The sequence below is a fragment of the Solanum lycopersicum genome, chromosome 2 (assembly GCF_036512215.1).
Source record: "Solanum lycopersicum chromosome 2, SLM_r2.1".
Taxonomy (NCBI): Eukaryota; Viridiplantae; Streptophyta; class Magnoliopsida; order Solanales; family Solanaceae; genus Solanum; species Solanum lycopersicum.
This window is the reverse complement of record NC_090801.1, coordinates 67,132,070-67,156,479: the sequence shown is the minus strand read 5'-3', so window position 1 is coordinate 67,156,479 and position 24,410 is coordinate 67,132,070. Positions and strand designations below refer to the sequence as shown.

The following is a 24,410-nucleotide window of genomic DNA, read 5'->3' as shown; positions in this document are numbered from 1 at the left end:
TGACTTTGAATTTTTTTTAAAAAATATCAATTGTATCATAGTAACATATTAGACCATCTCCAATCCAACATCAAATTATACATTAAATCGTATATTTGGTGTAAAATTTAGTGTTTTGAGCTCCAATCCACACCAATTTTCACACCAAATAATTTTTTGAATATTATAATATCATTTCATTGTATAACTTTTAATTAAATATTATATAAATTGTATGTTTTAATTAAATCTATAGTATATTTAATTATTTTTAGGTAATATTTTTATAATATTAATTATAGATATAAAATTTAGCCTTTTTATAAATTACTTTTTCTATATTAATTCTACTATAAATTATATAAATTCCTACGGGACATTTGTGGAAGTATCATAGTGATTTTGAAAGTTAAATATTTATGTAAAATTAAAAATAATTTTTTCAGTTATGTAATACTTGTTTAAATGTATTTTTATAATGATTTCATTTTTATTTGCATCGTTCATTATTATGTATAATATATAATATTTGCTAGCAATTTATATTATTTAAAAAATTATGATGATAATTATAATAGTGTAATATGTTAAAAAGAGGGAGATAAATTATATTTTGAGGTGGAACCTCTTAAAATAATTTGTGTAACAAATGCAAATGATTCACATCCACTAGGGTTATAGCCACACTAATTTCGTGTTTCTTTTATTTAACGTTGGAATGAAATAAATTAGAAGCAAATAATAACCACGCTAATTTCGTGTTTCTTTTATCTAATAACGTTGAAATGAAATTAGAACCAAATAATATAGAAATTGAATATGCTTAGCTAGTAAAATTAAATATTTATAATGCATCGTAGTTGATCACACAATGCCATGGACCGACAGGTTTATAGCTAATTAAAATTATAAAGATATTAATCTATTGATGTCAATTGTTTCATTGTCTCCTCTGTATAAGATGATACACATCATTAGTTAAATATGTATTAGTTATATGATATTATTAAAAATAATTTTATTCATAAATAATTTAATTTCTAATTAGTTGTTAAGCTAACGTTTGATTATAGAATTTTTTGGTAAATATTATACCATAAGTTTTTAAAAATATCAAAATTAATCATAAATTTGTATTACTAGTTAATTGAATAATCTTTGCAACAATAACAAATAGTGTCAATTTACAATTAGAGCAATGTGATAATTTGGAGAGAGTGCAACAAATATCATTTCATAATATTGTGAAATAGACAAAACACATGACTTTGTTATTTTGTGATGATTGTTAATCATTTTTCATCAATAACCATATCATCATTTAACATTCACTGAATATTTTATTATTACTTTGGTGTTTAATGTAAAAAATTATGTAATACAATGCAAACAACTACTATATATAGTGTTTCTGTAAAAGATAAAATTTAGGGTAAAATTTTAATTTCAAAAGATTTCAAATAATAAGATTTTGCCTAAATACTAGAAAAACTGATATTATTTAGAAATTTAGGATATTTGTCGAAAATAATAAACTATATTGATAACATTATTTGCCAATTTTTTGTTTTACATATTATTTGAAAAATTTATTATTAAACGGATCCTAAATATAATATAACTTTGATATTCTTAAATATTTCAAAATAATACAATGAATAACTATAATTTTTTCTTTTAAGAAAACGAACTAAATAAAGAAAGTTTAACCGACTAATTAAAAAGATAGAACTGAAAATAAATTTTGATAGGCGAGTGAGTGGGAAAAAGAAAACGCCTTGTCATTGACCACACCACACCTCTACATTTGGGACAAACTCTCCATCTTCACCTTCTTCTTCTTCTGCTACTTGCTAAACCTTTGCTTGATCTTCCTCAACAACTATCGCTAAAAAAACTTAATCCATTTGAATTGCATTGTTAGGGCAAAGGATTTAATCATCCGATCGAGCGGGCGAGCATTGATCGCATCTCGCCGTCTCTCAAACTCGCTTGCCTCAGATCTGTCACTCGGAGCTTCTTCTATTCGTAAGGAGTTTCACTTCTATTTCTTCATTTTCGTTCATTTTACTCCCTCGCATTCAACATGATTCACTTTTACCTCACTTAATTTTATGATTTCTGTGTTTTTTTTTCAAGTTAAAACTTTACGTGCTGCAGATGCCTGCATTATTGTTATTTGTATTTGTACTTGTTTCCTTCATTTGTTTGTATGCTCTGTTTTAGTTCCGTACAGTACTTTGTATTTTTTTTTATTTTTTTTGAGGATTTACTTATATGGTTACCTGTGTGGATTGTAATCACTATTCAGCATCGGGGAAATGCTGATGGTTGATAATTTGAAGCTGCTAATTTCGGCTGGCTGTGCTGTTGACTATCATTAGTTGTTTGAAATAAATTACTAGCTTCTAAGTTTCACTTACAGAGAGTGGGAAAAGAGTTTCAAGTTGATGTAGAGGCTGCTATCATTTTTTTCCCCTGTAAATTTCTACATTTTATGCTCAATGTGTGCCATGCTCAAGAGTTACTGCAATGATCTTCATTGAAGCTATAAAAAAAACAGTATTAGGTGTGTAATTATATTACTCAAGCAGCTAACTATTTTCTGCAACAGACTCTACGCTTCTTAAACCCTGGCTAGCCTCTGCTCCATTAGCTTGTCTCTGCATGTTCTTGAGGTAAGTAGACATTGCGTGATAATTTTGTTATTTTGCATTTCATGAACTGACCAGATGACATTATGCATTTTGCATCTTGCTTCTGATCTACTATTTGTTCATATCTAACCATTGACTGAATATGGACCCACATAAAAACCTTAGATAATGGTTGCTTTTGCAGTAATTGTGTTTTTGCCCATGTCATACATGTTTGCTCTTCATCATGAAATGAGTTTCTTTGCTTCTGGTGGAAGTGTTATTCCTGCTTTATCTGATGAGATCGTTCTAATTGTTTCGTCAATAATGAATACTTCTTATGATGATTTTTTTAAAGATCATGGTCCTCACTTAAATCTTATATTTTCAGATTCTATCAATCCATGTTATGACAACAGCATATTCAGGAACAGACTTGGTTCATCATACATCATCTTTTAATGAATAAACAGCAGTTGAACTGAAGGACCTCTCTTAGATTTTTGGATTGGAGGGCATCTCTACATTTTTAGCTAGGTCAGAAACCTGCTAGCAAAGCACAAAGTGGAGAGAAGAAAAGATGATGGTCAGCAAACAACTTGTGTTGACATATATATATCTCCTAGTCTATATAATGCTATCCTCAGGAGTTATTTTGTACAACAAGGTATATTTTTTTTTATAATGTTCTGTGAGTTTCTTTGGCTTCAATTCTTTTTTGGTATGATCTCCGTTTGTTGGTTAGGTTATTCGTATATTCTACATTTTCAACTCAATAGAACATGTTCAGAACTTAAAGGGACAATTAGTATTAACATTGTGGATCAGGCAATGTATGTGGTGGACAACCAAAAGTGACAAGCTGTTATCACATCTATAAAAAAAAATGACAAGCTGTTCTGATTTACTTGCTCTGGCTCCAAAGGAGCAATTAATATAAGTTTGCATGTTGTAAGCTTCTTGGTTGAGGAAGTCAGGAAGAAGAGTAGGGGAATTTTTCATCAAGCCATTTGCTATCCATAATCAGCTTGTTCAATCAGTCTAGATTGAATAAAAATTAGAAAATAGTTTCTTATGTTCCATCCAATCACACCAAACAACATGAATGGAAGAGAAAATATCTTGGTGGGGAACCGACCACACTGTGAGTAATAACCCAATTGTGGCTTTTGATTTGTAAACCAATGATATTGGCTGATGATTAAACATCCATACATGTTTGGTCTATGGGTCATTGAAAGATATACATTGTTCCATAATCATCGTTATTGAAGTTACTAAATGGAGAGTCATGCTCGGCATATTAGAATAGAGGTTTTAACTTTAAAAAATTAATACTAATGCAGTAGTTTTTGTTCACTCAAAAAATATAGAGGATAGGTTCCCCTCTAATCTTCCCACTTGCGTGAATTCACTGGGTATGTTGTTGTTGTTCCCCTCTTGCCTTTAGTATTCTAGCATTTTCCCCAAATTCAAAGATAGTCCCCTTTATCTTCTGTTAAAGATACTTGTTGCATCTCAAACTTTCAGAACTGTAGAACGTCATCCGTTAACATCAATGTAAAGATTGAAAGCACTCTTTTATTTACTCCTTTCTTTTGTTTTCTTTTTCCTCGTTCTTTTTCTCTTTTTTGTCTCTTTTTTCTCCCCTCCTCCACTTACCCTTTTGAAGTTCCTTAGGTTTTGAGTCCAATTATGTTTCTGCTTTCGCCGGGTAATTTGCGGGTAAAAAGGACTGACTAACATTTTAGAGCTTCAGTTTTTTGGTAACTGGTCTAGGAGGGCATTCAAAGGGAGAAGTAAAAGAGAAAGGATAGATGGTATTGGGAAACCATGTATTAGGATAAGCAATGTGTTACTAGCTTCCACTTTTTCACTATCATTGTTCTTTTGTTGTATGTTGTTTTTCTTTCTTTCTTTCTGCACTTATGCATTGTTTTAGGAAAAAAGGATGATACTGCTGCTCAATTATTTTCTGTATCATTCCAGTTTTATTCTTAATCTTGTCAGTGCCATTTATCAGAGCTAATGATTCTTGTTCTGTTTTTTTTTCTTTTGACAGTGGGTACTCTCACCAAAATATTTCAATTTCCCATTACCAATAACACTTACCATGATTCATATGGGCTTCTCGGGCTTAGTAGCTTTCCTTCTTATCCGTGTCTTCAAGGTATTGTATTGTTATTGGTAATTACAGTGTTATTTTGCTTGCAGCATATCACTTTCTGCTCCTCGATGACCATTTCTTGCTTATCTATTGATTGTTGTTGACCTTGTTGTAGAAGTGTTTTTATATTCTGATCATTATGATCATTTTTCATTTTACCAGTGTTGTGGATTTTGAAGCGACTCATCGCATCACATGTTAATTCTCAACGTTTGTTACTTTTGTGCTTTTGATGTGATCTTTGTCTCTGGGCTTGCTTCTGGGCGGAGCAGTTACTATTTAATGATTTGTCGTATTCTTTAACCCCTTGAGGCCTGTGGAGAGGTTTCTGCAGTTTTTCTTTAATTGATAATTGTGGTGTCCGGGCTAGCTTACGCGCTCCTCGACTAATTCTATGAGGTACCTGCTATCTCCCACTAGTAGAAGTACTGAGTGACTCTAAAATATCTGCGGTCATCCTGAAGAACCACTTGTAGAATTCCTCATTTTAGTCATCCAGTTGGTCCCTGTGGAGAGTTCTCAGCAGATAAATTGATTTGTATATTTTTTCATATTTAGGTCTAATTTGACATTTGTCTGTCTCTAGCTTCTGAATTTTGACTGCGGCTCACTTCTCATCTACTGGAGGGAAACGAATTTATATAGTGCACAATTTTTCATTCCATTTGATGTATAAGACTAGGGATCAACTGATTTCCTTCCATCCATGTTAATTTTCTGCAGGTTGTATCTCCTGTCAAAATGACGTTTGAAATGTAAGCATTTGGTCCTTTGCATCCACATTGCCTGCAGTTGTAATGATGTATGTCATCTTATTGACTATTTATTACTGAATCTGCAGATATGCGACATGTGTGATTCCCATTAGTGCTTTCTTTGCATCAAGTCTTTGGTAAGATTCTACTTTGAGGAACTGAAAGGTCTACTTGCCTTTGATAAGAATGTTCAATTGCATTTTCTAAGGTATTCTGTGACCTCATAATTAGTAAATGGTTCAATGATGGGTTGGCATGAAACTTGTGATAAAAATGAATTAGTTCTGAATGCATGTTTGTAATCATTGAGAATTGACCGTTAAACAATAGGATGATCTAATGCCTACTGATCATGCACTAATAACGAAACCATTTATTCCGTTGAATCTAAATCTAACCTAAACAAATATTTTTACGTGATATCATTGGTATCTGCTCTTATGTTCAAAGAAATATCTGTAAGATTGGCATAAGTTTTTCTCATCGTACATCTGTCCAACTGACCAAGTCAGCCTTTTGGAACTCACTAATAGAAAGTGGAAATGAAGAAGAAAAGAATGTATTCTACTGTTCCTGTTTCGAATGATGCTGACACTAGACCTTTTCTGGTTATCTGATGATTTGTGTATAAATTTTCCAAGCAATCTGGACATTTGAGGTGAATGAACTAGTTTTGAGCCAAATTAAGCATTTACATAACCTTGTATGTCGTCTGTCACAGTGGTTTTATTGATTGGTTTCAAGAATACTGCCAAATGCTTTTCCTCTGTTAACTAATTGTCTCGTAGAAGTAGTTGTTTTGCTATGACAGAGGAAGAATTTGGCTGGTTAAATTTCCTTTCTCCTCCTTGACACTTCCCACTTCTCTGGGAAAGCAGTGGAGAAATTATAATATAACTATGAGAATTAGGGTGATAAAAAATGTGGGACACTTTCATGCATAATTAACATTCTTTTCTTTTGGTAGGGTACATTGTTGGTTTGGGTGGGCAATTGATGTTTTCCACGTACTTGGGTCTCGTTATTTGTCAAAAAAATATTTTCTTTGGGTAGTGTTCTCCGATTTACTTCAGTTGCTATATGTTTCATTACTCACATGAATATGAGTTCTGATATTATGTTTCTTAAAAGATCTTATGTTTTTTTTGAACTTTGGTAAAGTTAGCTTATGTTTGTTTTATTGCAGGTTTGGAAACACAGCTTATCTGTTCATTTCTGTAGCCTTTATCCAGATGCTTAAAGCTCTAAGTATGCCTGGGTAACACTTTTTTATGTCTGTATCCTTTGTTTGCAAATGTTCTGATTGGAGCTTTGTGTTGAAAATACAGTGCCAGTTGCCACCTTTGTCATGGCTGTTATTTGTGGAACTGACAAGTTAAGATGCGATTTATTCCTGAACATGCTGTTGGTCAGCGTTGGTGTTGTAGTTTCATCTTATGGAGAAATTCACTTCAACATAGTTGGTACAGTTTATCAGGTCACTGGAATATTTGCTGAGGCGCTTAGGCTGGTCCTAACTCAAGTTCTGCTTCAGAAGAAGGGACTAACTCTCAATCCTATCACCAGCCTATATTACATAGCTCCATGCAGGTATGTAATAGATGATCCTATCTCATTGAGTTGAGTTATTTGCTCTCATGTGGTGCAGTTTAATACATTATCCTGTGTTGAGGTCTATATGATTCCAGTAAGATCTTACTTCTTTAAATAAGAAAAAAAAGAAATTCCAGTTAGATCTCGGTTTTTGATGATTCCAAACCTCCCATCTTGCTCATTCTCACTTGGGAGAACAGGAGAAAAGTAAACCGAGAACACATACAATTGGAAACCTTTTCCATACATTTGATTCCTGTCATAAATGTACCTTTCGGGATGGGCTTGAGCTACTTTTTCATCTTTTTGTTCTTTAGAGTGCTCATCATTTCATGACATTATGACTGCAATGTACCTCAGATCAGTTTACTGCTGATATTAAAACTAGAAGGAGGCACTTCTGTATCGCGTTTTTATAAAATTTATAGCTAGTTTCCAATTGCTTGAGAGTATGTTCGTTAGAGCTCAAGTTGGTAGAGTGTAACCACACATTTCTTTCTTGTGGAATTCTGACATATATATAATTATACCTTTTTGGTAACAAGTGGCTATACTTGTTTTTCTGTTAGCATGTAGTCTTCAGCTGTGTCCTGCATCTGGCATGACTTATTAGTTATTACTGTATCCTGACTGGTCTGATAAAGTCAAAAGAGGTGGAAATGATGCTAGGGGGATTAGTATTTGGTTGCTAGTTCTTTTATGGAAAATTTGTTCTGTGCACACATAAATAGACACATACTCTGTTATGTACGTGCTCCTCTCTTTAGTTTTGTTTTGTCTCACTTGGCGAGAGATTTTCTGTAAAGAGGCAATTGCTGCTATATGTCACCTGAATCTGATAATAAGTAAGTATGAGAGTTATCTCTGTATTCTAAATGTCTGTTTTTATTTGGTTTTAGAGTCTCATGCAAGTGCCTCCGTATTATTTCTTGGGTGTTGCTTATGATCACATGTTTCAACGTGCAGCTTTGTCTTTCTCTTTGTCCCATGGTATCTTCTGGAGAAGCCGGAGATGGAAGTCTCACAAATTCAATTCAACTTCTGGATATTCTTTTCAAATGCACTTTGTGCTCTTGCTCTGAATTTCTCTATCTTCTTAGTGATTGGTAGAACCGGTGCTGTAACCATCCGAGTTGCCGGTGTCTTGAAAGATTGGATACTTATTGCCCTTTCAACGCTAATTTTCCCAGAGTCGACAATAACCACACTTAATATTACAGGCTATGCCATTGGTAAGCTTAATGTTTCTTCTTATTTATGGGAGCTTTGTGCCATCAAACATCTTACTAAAATATTTCTGTTTTTGTATAGCATTATGTGGTGTTGTGATGTATAACTACTTGAAGATCAAGGATGTTCGAGCTGTTCAACTTCCTGTAGATAGTGTTTCTGATCGAATAGCGAAGGTCTGATCTAATGACTTTAAAGTTTCGATTTCAGAATTTGCATTATCTTTTTTGGAGTTTGGTGTTCTTATTCTTTATTCATCACTTGTTATCAATTTTCCCCAAAAGGAACATCAGTATATGATGATCCATACTTCTTTTGTTCTTTTGGGAGCACCAATTTCCAGTCTGAAAATCATTGTAGCATGTCTAGAAAGGAGCTACGAAATAAAGAGAAGAAGAAATTAGACAGGAGCTAGAGAATAAGCTAAACTTATGATCAACAGTTATTATTTTTAACATAATTTGAGCTTGCATGGTTGCTTAATTATATACGTCTGTCTCTGTTCATCATGGAATCTTTAGCTTGCATGAAAACAAAATTTCTAGTAAAGATGGATTTTATTACAAGCAGCGCCAAAAAAAATGTCTTCATGCAATTTGCCTCTGACAGGAACTTAAAATGGAGAAGAAGTCATCCGATCTGTATGTACCAGACGATATTGTTAAGAACAGTGGAGGAAAAGGTTCAAGGAATGGGTCTCCAGATTCAATGGTGGATGAGGAAGCACCCTTTATTCCTTCAAGTAGGGTCTCTCATCTTGGGCGAAGCCCACTTAGCAGCTATTCACCATGAGAACCGTTAATTCTATAAATGTCATTTTGGGTTCATTTGTTAGAATCACAGTATCAAGCAGGATTGATGAGAGCGGGGTCTTGTTCATACATCCTCCACCATTATGGTAAGCATTGCATTTCTATGCAGAGTACTACCGCCATTAATATTGCTACTAGTTATTTATTGTAATATTGTTTTAGGCTCGTCATATTCAATGAAACATTGATTTTTTAGCATCACATGATACTACTCTCAACTCCCCACTAAGGTAGTTTGTAAGCTTATGCACGACATCCATAGTTGAGTTAACTTTTATTATGCCTTTGGCAAAGAAATCTTGAGCATAGATTTTAGCTGAGGCAACTTTCTGGGACTGGTGTAGAAATTGACAGTACTTCAATTTTTTTTAAAAAAGGTTTTCGGATATCTCAAGTGATTCATGGATCCATTTCTTCTCTTTGTTTGCTGAAAGACTTTAAGTAATTGCTAATCTGGGTTAACATATAATGTGTAATTTTACCTTTGCCATTCATCAATTCTGTATATCTAGTTATCCTCTTGTTGTATACCACGAAGAAAGTCGACGGTAGATATTAAAATGATGAAAAGCAACAGTAACATTTACATAGCTCTCACGTGATTTTTGTTCCCCAGCTAATGTTATAAGCTGACCAAATATGATTTGGCCTTGCAGTTTCAAAAGTGATTTTTGTAGCTAATTACAAATGTAATTTAATAACATGACTCTTTTCGCAGAAATTTGTACAATCGTATTGGAGATTTCTGACTGAAATACATGTGGTAACTATAGAGTCATTTTTCTACTTAAATTATATTAATGGGAATAGAAGATCATTTCTATGAATATATAGCTTCAAAATTAACTTATATGAGTGTACTTACACTGTTGTATAAATCTCCGTTCCGATTATTTTGTAAGAATGCTGAGTAAGGGTATATTGAATGTATAGAGTTAAATTTAAATTGGATAGACTAAATGACATGGACAAATATAGCAACGAGAGAACTACAAAAAATCTGTTTTTAAGCAAATCATTCATGTAGTTGTACTGTTATTTCATTCATTTGATGATCCAAAACGCCACACAGTAAAGTCAAATAGATGATTCATATACATATCCAATGTATTGGCAAAAATATAACGAAAATGAGCATATGTAAATGAACACGTGGCAAGCATAGAAAAAAAATTACAATTTATTGTTGAATTAGTTAAGGGCTCGACTTAATTTCGAATCTATCTTATTTGCACCGGTCATGGACATCCTATCCAAAGACTTGTTCGAGCATCCGAGAGTAAGCTTAATTCCGAATCTATCTTGTTTGCACCGGACGAAGTTACTCAATAACATTTTATTCGAATTAGTCAATAACATTCTATACAAAGACTTGTTCGACCGGCTTAATTTCGAATCTAAATTATTTGCGCGGGATGACGGATAGTAGGGTTCCAGAATGATCCATCCGCTTAGGTAAAAGATAAAACTCAAACAACGACTAGATTTTGGAGATATTCAGAGTTTCATTCAATACCATTAAATGTGCACGATCTTACCCATATAACAATAAAATTGGGCGAGAATTACGAAAATAGTAATCAACATTTAAATGTATAAATTTCTTCTCTTGCACACTATTGTAAATATCATAATTGAGATGATATTTTTTAATATAATTTTTTTCAAAGAGCTCCCATTATTTTTGTACCTCTTGGTTACTCAAGTCCATACATGACCTCAAGTTTGGAGGTGGAGAATGCTTATCATCTGAGTAACTCTTTTTTGTTTTGAAATTCACATGATTACATACGAATCCACAAATGCTCTTGTTAGTTTTCACTGTTTATCAAAGCGTTTTGAGAACTAAACAAGATTTTATATTTTCACTTAGGTCGAATTGATTATTTGTTCAATTGTTTTCATAACATCATTATTTCTATATTTGCCTTGTCAAGGGTTAATAATATTTGAATTAGTTACGTTGCATGTGACTTTGATTATTAAATAATTTATCTCGTAAACAAAAAAATGAATTTTAAGCTAAAAATTCAACAGTTATTTATGGCAACATATCTAATTGCAAGTAAATTCAAAGTTTCAAACTAATCCCCAAAAGAAAATTGAATCTAATTGCAAAGTCAATTCAAATGAATCCCCAAAAGGAAACTGATTTAATAGATTTCTGAAACAGAAATGGATAAAAAAAGTCATCAAAATAAAGAGATATCCACAAGAGATATGGGGGAGAACGAAAATTTATTTAATATATTTCCCAAAGAAAAATAGGAAAAAAAGGAAATTTATGTAATAGATTTCTCAAAGAAAATATATGGAATAAGATTTAAATGTTTGAAAACAATATAAAAGCAGATATAACTGAATCAATTGAGCTACGCAGAACAAAAAAGTGATAGTGGGAGCAGTTCAAAATCAGGCTGAACAAGTTCCAAGTGCGGTGGCGGGAGAAGGATTGAAACCTAATTTTCCTGGTGGAGCTGTGGCGGGATCGCCGTACTCACGTCTGTGTGGTGGGATATAGAAAATTGTCAGGTACCCAGGGGATGCGACGCTTATACAATCGCTCAGAACATTAATGGATATGAACTATCATGGACCAGTCACCATTTGCGCCTACGGGGACAGCAATGCCATTCCTTCCTTCATTCAACGTGCCCTCTCTAATACTGGAATCGCTCTCAATCACATCCCATCCGGTATAGTAACAAACTTTTTTTTCTATCCTCGCTTCATTTTCGGCGAATTAATCAGAGGAATCAAGTTTAATAAGGATCGTGCTAATCCATTTCCATTAATGTTGTGAGAAATTTAATACTAGCTTATTTATTTGTTTGATGAATTACAGGGGTTAAGGATGCAAGGGATAAGAAAATTTTAGTGGATATGCTATTTTGGGCAGTGGACAATCCTGTACCTGCAAATTATTTGCTTATTTCAGGAAGCACAGACTTCTCGTATGCCCTTTTAACATTGCTTCTCCGGCTCTTGCTGCTGGAAAATCTACACGACAACTTGCTTCTCGAAATACCAACACATCACGTCAATATTATATACCGATTTCAATTTCTAAACCTACATCAGCAAACCAACCTTCTAATGCCAATGCCAATTCTAATGCTTCCAAAGCCCAAAGTCTATATGATCCTGGACATTATTCTGATGCTAAAACTATTTACGTACCTAAGAACTCGAATCAACTGACCACGACCAGCATCTTTTTTAAGCAAAGTCTGATAGTTTCAGAGAAGCACAACAAACAAGTAGCAGCTGTTGCCCACCCTCACCAACGGTTGCACCACATCTATTGTTTTCAAAGTCTGATAGTACAAATGTGAAATTAGGTCTTGGATCTAAATTAGACTCGAAAAGATAGATCAAAGGGAGGAGAATTACTCCCAGTAGTATATAGAGAGGATTAGAAATGCAAGAAAATAGTTCATTTCTATATTTCATGTATTGAATGATGTGTTGTATACACACAATTAGTTAACGGACTCTTTAAACTTACCTTTGGAATAATTCTTCACGACTTACTAATTTTAGCTAATGAATCATAGTACTATCAATTACACAGTTACCCTCTAAGACATAGCTTTTAACTAGTTTTGAGATCACTGATATTAACAAAATACCTTTTTAAAAATGGAGCTAAAAGATATGCGAGGTGTTTGAATTGATTTAAAAGTTGGTCAAATATATACTTTTGATAGTTTTTTACTTCTGAAAGTACTATTTGCCATGGTTTCTATTTTTAAAGTTAAACTATAAAAATTTTGACTAACATTTTAAGAGTATTTTTTTTATCATATTAATATACAAAAAAATGTAATTTATAGTAATTTTCAAATAGTTCTAGAATATCAATTTTTTTTATTTAAAATATCAAATTAATGTGATCTAATTTACCTTTGAAAATTAGTCAAATTGACTTTGAATAAGAGCAACATGAGAAATAATTCCTGACGAAGGATTATAAAAATAACTTAAAATAAATAAAAGAAATGATTTATAATAAGTTGGGAATTATTTAACAAGATTAAAAATAACTTAAAATACATTTAAAATCAAAAGTAGGTCTCCTCTATTTTTTTTTATCTTTTGACTTAAAAATTATACTTTTTAAGTAAATCCAAATGAGCTTTTAGTTTTGTCGCTACTCATAAATGTTATTTAAATACCTCACTATTTTTACTGAAATTTGCGAAAATCATTATTGAAGAAATGTGAATGAAACACATGAGATAACAATATTTAATTCATTTTTTTCTATTCAAATTATATTGGTATGGATCGAAAACCATTTCCTTCTTCCTAATATGATCATTTCAAATTCACTTATGTGAATGTACTTGCACTGTCATAAAATTCACGTTTCAATCATTTTATAAGAATGTGTGTTGAGTATTGAATGTATAAAATTAAATTTAAATTGTATATAAACCAAATGACTAAGACCAATATCACAACACGAAAGCTACTAAAAAAAATTAATTTCTAAGTAAAAGATTATGTTATTACGAAACAGTTAGTTTTCACTGTTCATCAAATGTTTTGAACAACTTGAAAAAAATAATTTATATTCTCAATTTGATCATCCGTTCAATTGTTTTCATAATAGAGTACTTATTAATTTAAAGAGTTCTTTGAGATTTGAAGGTTAATTTTGATTATATTAAAATTATTGAATCTTACGCATCATATTAATTGGATTCAAATAAAAAATAAATATGCAAAAAGCACAATAAGTATATATATTCAAAATCATAATTGTATCTTCCTAAATTATGATATATTGAATTCACATACAAAATAAATTTATTATACATAAAATACGATGTATGTGTATGATTCATTGTAATATATATATATATATATATATATATATATATATTTTAAATGATTCATTTTAAAATAAATTCAATGATTCAATAGAATCACATTTCACTAAATTGTTTTAGTTGTATTTGTAATTTTATAGAATTATTAATTTATAACATTAATGAGATCATATATTAAAACAAGAGTTTTCTAAAAATATATCATCTTAACCAAGTTGGAACATGAGGAAAATATTATATTAGAAAAATCATTAATTAAGTGAAGTTTTAATGTACCATTTCCTTATTTCTAATATTTGCTTTATCATGTATTAACAATACTTGAATTAGTTTTGTTCGATCTGACTGTTTTTACAAAATAAAAGAATTTTAAGGTAAACATTGGAATTGGATAGTTATTTCTGGAAACATCTAATTGCTAGTCAATTCAAACTAATCCGAAAATGAAATAGAATTACTAAGATTTCTTAAAAAGAAATGGGAAAAAAAGGAAATTGAATCTAAAGAGAAAAGGGGAAAAAAAGGAAATTGATTGAAATTATTCAATAGTTTTCCCAAACGAGAAATGGTAAAAGTATATTTAAATGTTCAACAACAACATGAGATAACCATCAACTTTCGCTACTAAATCATTTGATTGATAACCTACTCTACAGTTTTTAATCTTTAGTTCCTTTTTACCCTATAGTTTTATCAAAAAAATGGAAAGCGCACAATCCAAAAAAGCGATAGCGGGAGCAGTTCAAAGTCAGCCTGTGCAAGTGTCAAGAGCGGCTGGAGACGGATTGAACCCTGGTTTTCCCCGCGGAACAGCAGCAGAAGCGCAGTACGCGGCAGCAAAAACTTCGGTGTGGTGGGACATAGAAAATTGTCAGGTGCCTAGGGGATGTGACGCCCATGCAATCGCTCAGGATATAAACAAGGCATTAATGAATATGAACTATCATGGACCAGTCACCATTTCCGCCTATGGTGGCACTAATGTCATCCCTTGGTCCGTTCAAGGAGCCCTTTCTACTACTGGAATCCGTCTCAATCACGTCCCAGGCGGTATAGTAACAATCAGTCTTTTAAATTGAGTGGTATGTAGAATTTATATAACTTAATTTTGTTTGATGAATTACAGTGACTAAGAGAATATTGGTGGACATGATATTTTGGGCAATGGATAATCCTGCACCTGCCAATTATTTGCTCATTTCAGGAGATGGAGATTTCTCCAATGCCATTCATCAGTTGCGGATGAGGAAATATAATATTCTACTAGCACAACCTGTGTATGCTTCTCCTGCTCTTGCTATTGCTGCCACAAATGTGTGGCAATGGACAAGCCTTGCTGCTGGAGGATCTCCACAAGGATTTGCTTTTCGTAACAACACATATCGTCAAAATTATATACCGACTCCAATTTCTAAACCTATATCAGCAAACCAACCTGATTTTTCCAATGCCCATGCCAATAACAACACCAATGCTAATGCTTCCAGGGCCCAAAGTTTATCTAATCCTGGATGCTATTCTGATGAAAAAACTAAAGCTATTTATGTACCTAAGAACTCGAATCAACTAACTATGACCGGCATGTCAACTTGTAGCTGGTATTGCCCACGCGCACCAGCTGTTGCACCAGTGCAGTTTGTACAAAACCGTTTTTTCACAAAGTCTGATAGTTCAGAGAACCACAACAGTAAATTCATAGAAAATGAGTCTGTTCAGCGTACGCAGTCCCAACCTCCTCTTGTTCCAGTTAACTTTGTGAAATTGAACTCTTGCCAGGACAATGTGCAACCCCCGCTTCAACGACCTGAAGGTTGAGCTGATTTTTTTTACGCCATTTGTACATAATCCAAAAGCTGGCATGTTTAATTTTTATCTGATAGCCCCATAAAATTGTATTACAGTACTCCTAATTTTTATTGAAAAAATAGAGAAATATTGTCACCGAAACAGAAGTTTAATAAGCCAGATAGTTTCTTGAGGTAACTAATGGTGGTAATTTTCTTGCAGGCAGGGGTGATTTATTATTTATTTTATTATAATTATTTTCATATTATTATATTATCATTATATATAATTATTATTATTTATAAAAAAATTCTGATAATAAAGAAATATGGGAATGATAGCAAAATATAATTATTTATGAATGAATATAAATTTGTTTTATTTTATTTTTTTAAGTATAAAAATCTTAAATTAATCAACTTTTATCATGTTAACAACTTTTAAGGATATTTAAGACGTTTTGATTAAAAAAACTCCTTACCAACACTTATTTGTCAAACACATAAACAACTTTGTTTTAACTACTTTTATCCAAACACATAAGTACTTATTTTAAAAATAAGTTCCAACATTTTCAAAAATACTTCTTTAAAAAATCTACTTTTTTTATTGGGCTCTAAGTAAAACATTATATTATTACGAAAAAAATGAGGATTACGAAAAAAAATTTATCGACATTCTTTTGCCTGATTACATATGATTCGACATATGTTTTTTTTTTTTTGTTAATTATTCACTATTCATCAAATGTTTTGAGCAAGTTGATAAAAAAATTCTATTCTCAAATTGATCATCCGTTCAATTGTCTTCATAATTCTGTAAAACTTTACTAAACTAATATAAGTGCGACCACTAAATATTAAATGTAGAGATATTATTTAATCGATAAATTAATATTTATTAATTTAAAATATTAATTTAAAATTATGTTGAGATTCAATGAAGAACAATTTTGATTACAATAAAATCATTATATCTAACTAATTTATTTATCATATTTATTGAATCACATAAAAATTAAATACATTATACATAAAGTGCAATGAGTATATCAAATCATTGCATTTTGTTACATCGTGTATCATATTTATTGAATTTATATAAAAAATAAATTTATTATAAATAAAGTACGATGTAGGTAAATAATTTATTGTGCTATATACTTTTTTGTTAAATGATTCATTGGGAAATAAAGTCAAGCTAAGAATTCAATGGTTCAATATAAAAATATATTCATTAGGTATAATGTTTATTATTTCTTAATAAGAAAATATTATTCATATTATCTGTATTAAAGATATTGAATGTTTGATGATGAGAGAATAGATTTTATATATATATATATTATTATTTTGTCCCTCTAATAAATTAAAAATTATATAATTTATATATATATAATCTTCTTATTCTCATTTCATAATCTTGACCTTTCAAATTTCTAACATAAATGTAAATAAAAATAAAAATGAGTAATTATCAAGAAATTAAAGTAGATTCATGTATTTTTAAAATTAAATTTCATCTCTATTTTTTTTATATTTATTTTAACAATAATTCAAGTCCTAGAATAAATTAAAACTTATATAATTTATATATATATATAATCTTCTTATTCTCATTTCATAATCTTGACCTTTCAAATTTCTAACATAAATGTAAATAAAAATAAAAATGAGTAATTATCAAGAAATTAAAGTAGATTCATGTATCTTTAAAATTAAATTTCATCCCTATCTTTTTTATATTTATTTTAACAATAATTCATGTGACTTTTCATGTTTCCATAATTTTGTTCTATAAAATTTAACTTTTTCAAGAAGAACTTTTATTTCTCACTCCTACAATTCTTGTACGTAGGAACTCTAAACATGTGAAATAATGTCACAATTTGAGGTGAAAGTTGTGATATTCCCTTATGCAGTTACGAGAATAGATAAGAATTCAATTACTAAAGCATCAGAGCTTGATGTGTTAGTTTTATACTTATTTGTAGTAAGAATTATAATAAGATTTTTTTGTCTCTCTTCATATAGTTGAATTCTTGTTTTATTAGCAAGTTGCTCTAAATTCATATTTGTATTTTGTATGCTCAAATGTTCAGTTTCACTATAGAGACAAACAAAATAAAATGCCTAATTATCTTGCTCATGTGTACCTTTTTTTTTTCTTTTCTCCGTACTTATAATTTTTACATATATATTAACTTTCATCTTTAAGAATAAATGTGATAAATAGGATGTTTACTCTTTTCTTTTCTTTTATGGAAAAAAAAGGTGAAACATATAATATTAGATTAATGGTGGATAAGCTATGTATGACAAATTAAATTTTATATAAAAATAGTAGTTATTCATAAATATCATGATTTTTAAAATATAAATGATAAAACTTTTTACATCTTAGTTTTAAATATTTATAGTTAACTAATTAGTTTAAAGTGTTTGTGGATAAAAATTTAATACAATAATTAAAACACATTCATTAAAACACATTCATTAAAAAAGTTGAAAGGTTTTGTTTTCCTTCACTCAAAGTTAATCTTGCACTATCTAGCATTATTCTACCAATAAAACGAAACTATCAAGAAATTTAATTTAGATAGTTGTTATTTTTCCTTTTAGCTTTGCAAACTTATTTTTTGAATTACAAACAAAGTTTATTTTATTAATTTCTCATATTATTATCTCGATGCATTCACTTGGAGGTCAGAAAATTGGAGTGTCACAATTAGTAGTAAAACAAAGTAAGAAATCTCAATTAGACATAAATTTCATATATGGCAAACTTATTAGATTAAATAACATTATATGGGTATAGTTTACCTAATTACATAATATGGGTATAGTTAAGTTATTAAAGGTGTCTTTAATTTTGTATATAAATTTTTATTATTATTATTTATACAATTCTATTTTAAAAAATTTTTTGTAACTGAAGCATTAAATATGGTAACAATAAATCAAGATAATGCCACAATTTTAGGAAAACGTCCCTATTTTCAAGCCATACATTCAAATTCAAAAAAAAATTCTGTTTATAATAAGTCATGTACAAATTAATTTCTGTATATACATACCTACCTATATATACAAAAAAAATAAAAAAAAAGTCATTCACAGATTATTTTCTGTTTATATATATGAACTTACCTTTTTTGTATATAGTATATACCAGCACGTATTCAATGTCTTTTATTGTATATGCACATCCAATTAGATTGCAATAAATATACATATACAATCTTATTGAATAAATATATACATGTACAAAAATGCATTTTACGAATTTGTATAACAAGAGATATATGTTATTCAGGTTTTTAATTATATATAGTATATACTAACACTTATTCAATGTTTTTATTAATTGTATATGCATATTCAATACATTATATTCGATAATTTATATATAACTACTACAATATACAAAATTATAATTACATATGATATTTTCCCATCTATATACAATCCCTACTATCAACTATTAAAACAGAAATGTACATATCAATTTTTGTATATCTTTGTAAACTTAATATATACTAACTTCAAAAATTTGTATATAACTAATAGAATATACAAATTCTAATCATATATTCAAATTTTCCATCTGTATAACTAAGTCCAATTACTATTTTGTATGTATATACAAAAATCAAAAATAACATAAATATGCAATATACTATATACAATTACTCACATGGAATATACTATATACAAAATTTAATTTAATGGTTTTTGTATATTGACAACTAATTAACAAAAAAATTGTATCTAAGTTTGTGTTTTAAGACACTACCTCATGACTATGAAGTTCTTCAGATCCAACTTCACAATCATTTTCCTCTGATTCAAATAGTACAACTTTCCTCTTTCTTGTACCTTGTCAATTTTAATGCCCCTAGCTTTGACATTTTTAATAACTTGTTGAACTGCCATAGGGTCGTTTTTTTTCTTTGATCTCAGCTCTTCCATGGTTTGTTCTTGTATAAGTTGTTTTGATTTTCCCAAAGACCCTACATTAACCCCAAATTCTTGAGTTAGCCCCGTTGAAAAGGATGGTAAAATGTCAACAACATTGACATGCAAAGGACTACCTCTGGTAATCCTCAAAGATGTAGACGATTCGTTCATTGTTTGATGAATTTTAGATCTATCAAGAACAAAAAAACGATTATTTCATCAAAATATATGGAAAAAAAACAGAACACATATACAATTTTTAGATAAGTTAGAAGTAAAGGTAAACAACTAAAATTAAGGATAACTTACGAAATTGACTTCAACTTAGGGAGGAGACTTCAACTTCAGGAGGGATTACTGAAATTTTGGACAAAAATTCGAAATTCAAATCTGATATTGGAGTATTAAATGTAGGAGAAGACGTTAGAATGAGGAAAGGAGAGAGAAAATTAATTGTGAATAGGAGAGAGAAAATTAGATTGTGTATAATTATATACAAAATTAGAAAATAAGGTTTTTATACAATTGGTTACATAATAGGTTGTGGGCCCCATTAATTATAGCAAAATAAAATAAACTATAATTATATAATGCAAATAAATAAACTATACCCCTAATATATAATTAGTTATGAATGTTTGTCATTTCATATAATTTTCCCTTTTATTATTTAGTAGTATTATCTTTTAAAAAATAATACACTCTTGGATTACACGCGCAAAGCGCGTGTCCAGAAACTAGTATATATATATATAAAAGTAACATATATAGGAAATTTTTAAAATCATATCTAAAAAAGACTTCTCATTTTAAAGTTATTAAAAAATGATTAATAATATCATATCAAATAAGTAAAAAATATTATGTAAGTACAAAAAAAATCATTTCATATGCATTCATAAAGATTTGGAGTTGTGGCAACACCGAAATTTTTTGATGCAATTAAAAAAAGTTAGAAATAGGCTTCCAACTAATTTAATGAGATTTCATTGTACCATTATTTCTATATTTGCCTTATCAAGGGTTAGCAATATTTGAATTTGTTATGTTGCATGTGACTTTGATCATTATATAGTTAAACTATTTTGACAAAATATACTCATTTTAAGCTAAATATTTGATAGTTATTTGTGAAAACGTATCTAATTGCTAGTCAATTCAAATTAATCCGAAAATGAAATAGTAATACTAAGATTTCTTAAAAAGAAATGGGAAAAAAAGGAAATTGAATTAGTATATTTTCGAAAGAGAAATGGGAAAAAAAGGAAAATTGATTGAAATAATTTAATAGATTTCCCAAAAGAGAAATGGTGAAAGTATATTTAAATGTTCAACAACAACATGAGATAACCATCAACTTTCGTTACTAAATCATTTGATTGATAACCTACTCTACAGTTTTTAATCTTTAGTTCCTTTTTACCCTATAGTTTTATCAAAAAAATGGAAAGCGCACAATCCAAAAAAGCGATAGCGGGAGCAGTTCAAAGTCAGCCTGTGCAAGTGTCAAGAGCGGCTGGAGACGGATTGAACCCTGGTTTTCCCCGCGGAACAGCAGCAGAAGCGCAGTACGCGGCAGCAAAAACTTCGGTGTGGTGGGACATAGAAAATTGTCAGGTGCCTAGGGGATGTGACGCCCATGCAATCGCTCAGAATATAAACAAGGCATTAATGAATATGAACTATCACGGACCAGTCACCATTTCCGCCTATGGTGACACTAATGGCATCCCTTGGTCCGTTCAACGAGCCCTCTCTACTACTGGAATCCGTCTCAATCACGTCCCAGCCGGTATAGTAACAATTAGTCTTTTAAATTGAGTGGTATGTAGGATTTATATAACTTAATTTTGTTTGATGAATTACAGTGACTAAGGATGCTAGTGATAAGAGAATATTGGTGGATATGATATTTTGGGCAATGGATAATCATGCACCTGCAAATTATTTGCTCATTTCAGGAGATGGAGATTTTTCCAATGCAATTCATCAGTTACGGATGAGGAAATATAATATTCTTTTAGCACAACCTGTTTGTGCTTCTCCCGCTCTTGCTATTGCTGCCACAAATGTGTGGCAATGGACAAGCCTTGCTGCTGGAGGATCTCCACAAGGATTTGCGTTTCGTAACAACACATATCGTCAAAATTATATACCGACTCTAATTTCTAAACCTATATCAGCAAACCAACCTGATTTTTCCAATTCCCATGCCAATAACAACACCAATGCTAATGCTTCCAGGGCCCAAAGTTTATCTAATCCTGGATGCTATTCTTATGTACCTAAGAACTCAAATCAACTAACTATGACCGGCATGTCAACTTGTAGCTGGTATTGCCCACGCGCACCAGCTGTTGCACCAGTGCAGTTTGTACAAAACCGTTTTTTCACAAAGTCTGATAGTTCAGAGAACCACAACAGTAAATTCATAGAAAATGAGTCTGTTCAGCGTACTCAGTCCCAACCTCCTATTGTTCCAGTTAACCTTGTCAAATTGAACTCTTGCCAGGACAATGTGCAACCCCCACTTCAACGACCTGAAGGTTCTGTTATTTTTTTTACGCCATTTGTACATAATCCAAAAGCTAACATGTGTAATTTATCTGATAGCCCCATAAATTTGTATTACAGTACTCCTAATTTTTATTGAGAAAATAGAGAAATATTGTCACCGAAACAGAAGTTTAATAAGCCAGATAGTTTCTTGAGGTAACTAAAGGAGGTAATTTTCTTGCAGGCAGGGGTGATTTATGTGTTTCTATGAACAAGGGTGATGTACGTCCTGACTTTTCCTTCCTTCCACCCTCATCGGGTGTTTCTAAATCTGTCTCTGGTAATTTAGATTTGGATCTCCAGCTGCCTGAACACATTCAAAGTCTTATACAGGTCATAGTTAATTCGTTGAACACTTTAAGGCTCGAGAAGATTTTGCCTACCAAAGAAAACATTGGTTACTGTATACATTATAGTAAACCTGAATATCGTCATACTGATGTTACAGTAGCCTTAAATACTGCACTAGAGCAACAAGTGATATTAAAGTTAGGACTAGTTAACTTTGATCTATATGTTGGTAAGACTGCAAGGATTTGGAAATGTGTGAATCCACTTGGTGGCAATCCTAACCAGTATAAGGATGCAATTTGGAATGCGATTGAGGAATTTCTTTGTTCAACTGTTGGACGTTTAGCGATAGCAGCATCTGAATGCAGGTAAACAATTCATGCTAGCTGCATGGTTTTTGATGATTCTCAGAGTTTTTTTCTCATCTTCATCTCTCTGTCTTCCAGGTATGAAGCCGCTTTGATTCTTAGAAATGCATGTCTCAAAAATCTTACATTGGGTGAAGTACTACAAATCCTAAATATGATTATTACTCTAAAGGGTTGGATCAAAACTCACTCTGAGTGGCAACCAATTACTATCACTCTTCCAGCAACTAATAATGATATGGATACCAAATCAGGGTCATGACATCTGTTTCTAGAAATGGATCAGATATCTTGGAGTTACGGATTTTAAAAGAAGTTCAATTTTATATATGACTGTATGCTCAGTGCCAACTTGATGACGACATATATAGGAGCGAGATCTGTTTTACTTTTGTGGACTTCTTTTGTATATAATTGATTCACAATCCTCAAGAATGTATAGAGGAAAATTGTATCCATCCCTGATACGTCAAAAAAATAATACATAAATTCGTGTTTTTGCCAGAAACACCATCAATAACTCTCCATGGACTTCTCTTTTAATTTGTTCACATCATTGTTAGTAGGTGTACCAACTATGATTGTTAGAGTAGCACTTAAATAAATATCTATATGAATTCTCCAATCCTGGAATGTGTCTGTACCAAGAAAAAATAGCTGAATGGTCAAAACTATTGACTTTGACGCAAAAATGTTAAAAGTTTCAAAAGTGATTCATCCTGATAAACGATAAATTTAGACAGTGTTTTGAATTGGCTTATAAGTTGGTCAAATTTTTAGTTATTGACTTCTGAAAGTGTTCAACAAATATTAAAAAAAAAAGAATGACTTAAAATAAATTGAAAAGTGTTTGCCAAAATTAAAATTAAGTTAAAATTTAAAATAGATTTGTCCTACTTTTCATTTTTAAACTTACAAAAAGTTATTTTAACTTTGATTTTTAATTTTTAATTTAAAAGCTATTTTTAAAGTCAATCCAAATTGACTCTTAATTTTGTTGCTAATTACAAATGTTATTTAATTACCTCACTATTTTTACTGAAATTTGCGAAAAACATTATCGAAGATATGTGAACGAAACACATAAGATAACAATATATAATTATTTTTTATCCGTTCAAATTAACTTATATGTAAATGTACTTGCACTGATATAAAAATTCACATTTCGATTATTTTTTAAGAATGTGTTTGAGTAAGGTATTTTGAATGTATAAAATTAAATTTTAATTAAATTTAAATATCATAGCACAAAAGTTACTAAATAAAAGTTATTTCTAAGTAGAAGATTATACTATTACGAAATATATGAGGATTACAAAAATAATATATTCTAGAAGAGTCTTTTGAAAATATGGAATATCTTATTACTTTATTGAAATGGGTGATTTTTTCCATAGGCTCAAATCCAAATTGGATGAAAATATTATCCTAAAAAAAT

The 24,410-nt window shown here is 30.7% G+C and overlaps 2 protein-coding genes across 3 annotated transcripts; both read left to right on the top strand.

Moving 5' to 3' along the window:
• Window positions 1–1,686: 1,686 nt before the first annotated feature.
• Window positions 1,687–9,560, top strand: LOC101259695 (probable sugar phosphate/phosphate translocator At3g17430). 2 transcript variants are annotated; one of them, XM_010317916.4, is made up of 11 exons: window positions 1,708–2,007; window positions 2,594–2,657; window positions 3,007–3,282; window positions 4,678–4,785; window positions 5,506–5,537; window positions 5,624–5,674; window positions 6,724–6,785; window positions 6,866–7,127; window positions 8,097–8,362; window positions 8,442–8,536; window positions 8,970–9,560. In XM_010317916.4, the coding sequence occupies exons 3-11, from the start codon at window positions 3,196–3,198 to the stop codon at window positions 9,150–9,152; spliced, it is 1,146 nt and encodes a 381-aa protein (XP_010316218.1). In that variant the 5' UTR covers window positions 1,708–2,007; window positions 2,594–2,657; window positions 3,007–3,195; the 3' UTR covers window positions 9,153–9,560. The 2 variants fall into 2 exon arrangements, with proteins under 2 accessions (XP_004232161.1, XP_010316218.1); XM_004232113.5 differs by lacking the exon at window positions 2,594–2,657 and having other exon boundaries at window positions 1,687–2,007.
• A 2,187-nt stretch (window positions 9,561–11,747) lies between these two features.
• LOC104646005 (uncharacterized) lies at window positions 11,748–23,231 on the top strand. The gene is made up of 9 exons (XM_069294418.1): window positions 11,748–11,868; window positions 12,018–12,126; window positions 14,699–15,075; window positions 15,137–15,820; window positions 17,717–17,765; window positions 21,185–21,546; window positions 21,623–22,300; window positions 22,495–22,969; window positions 23,048–23,231. Exons 1-9 carry the CDS (start codon window positions 11,748–11,750, stop codon window positions 23,229–23,231), a joined length of 3,039 nt encoding a protein of 1,012 aa, XP_069150519.1.
• The last annotated feature ends 1,179 nt before the right edge of the window (window positions 23,232–24,410 follow it).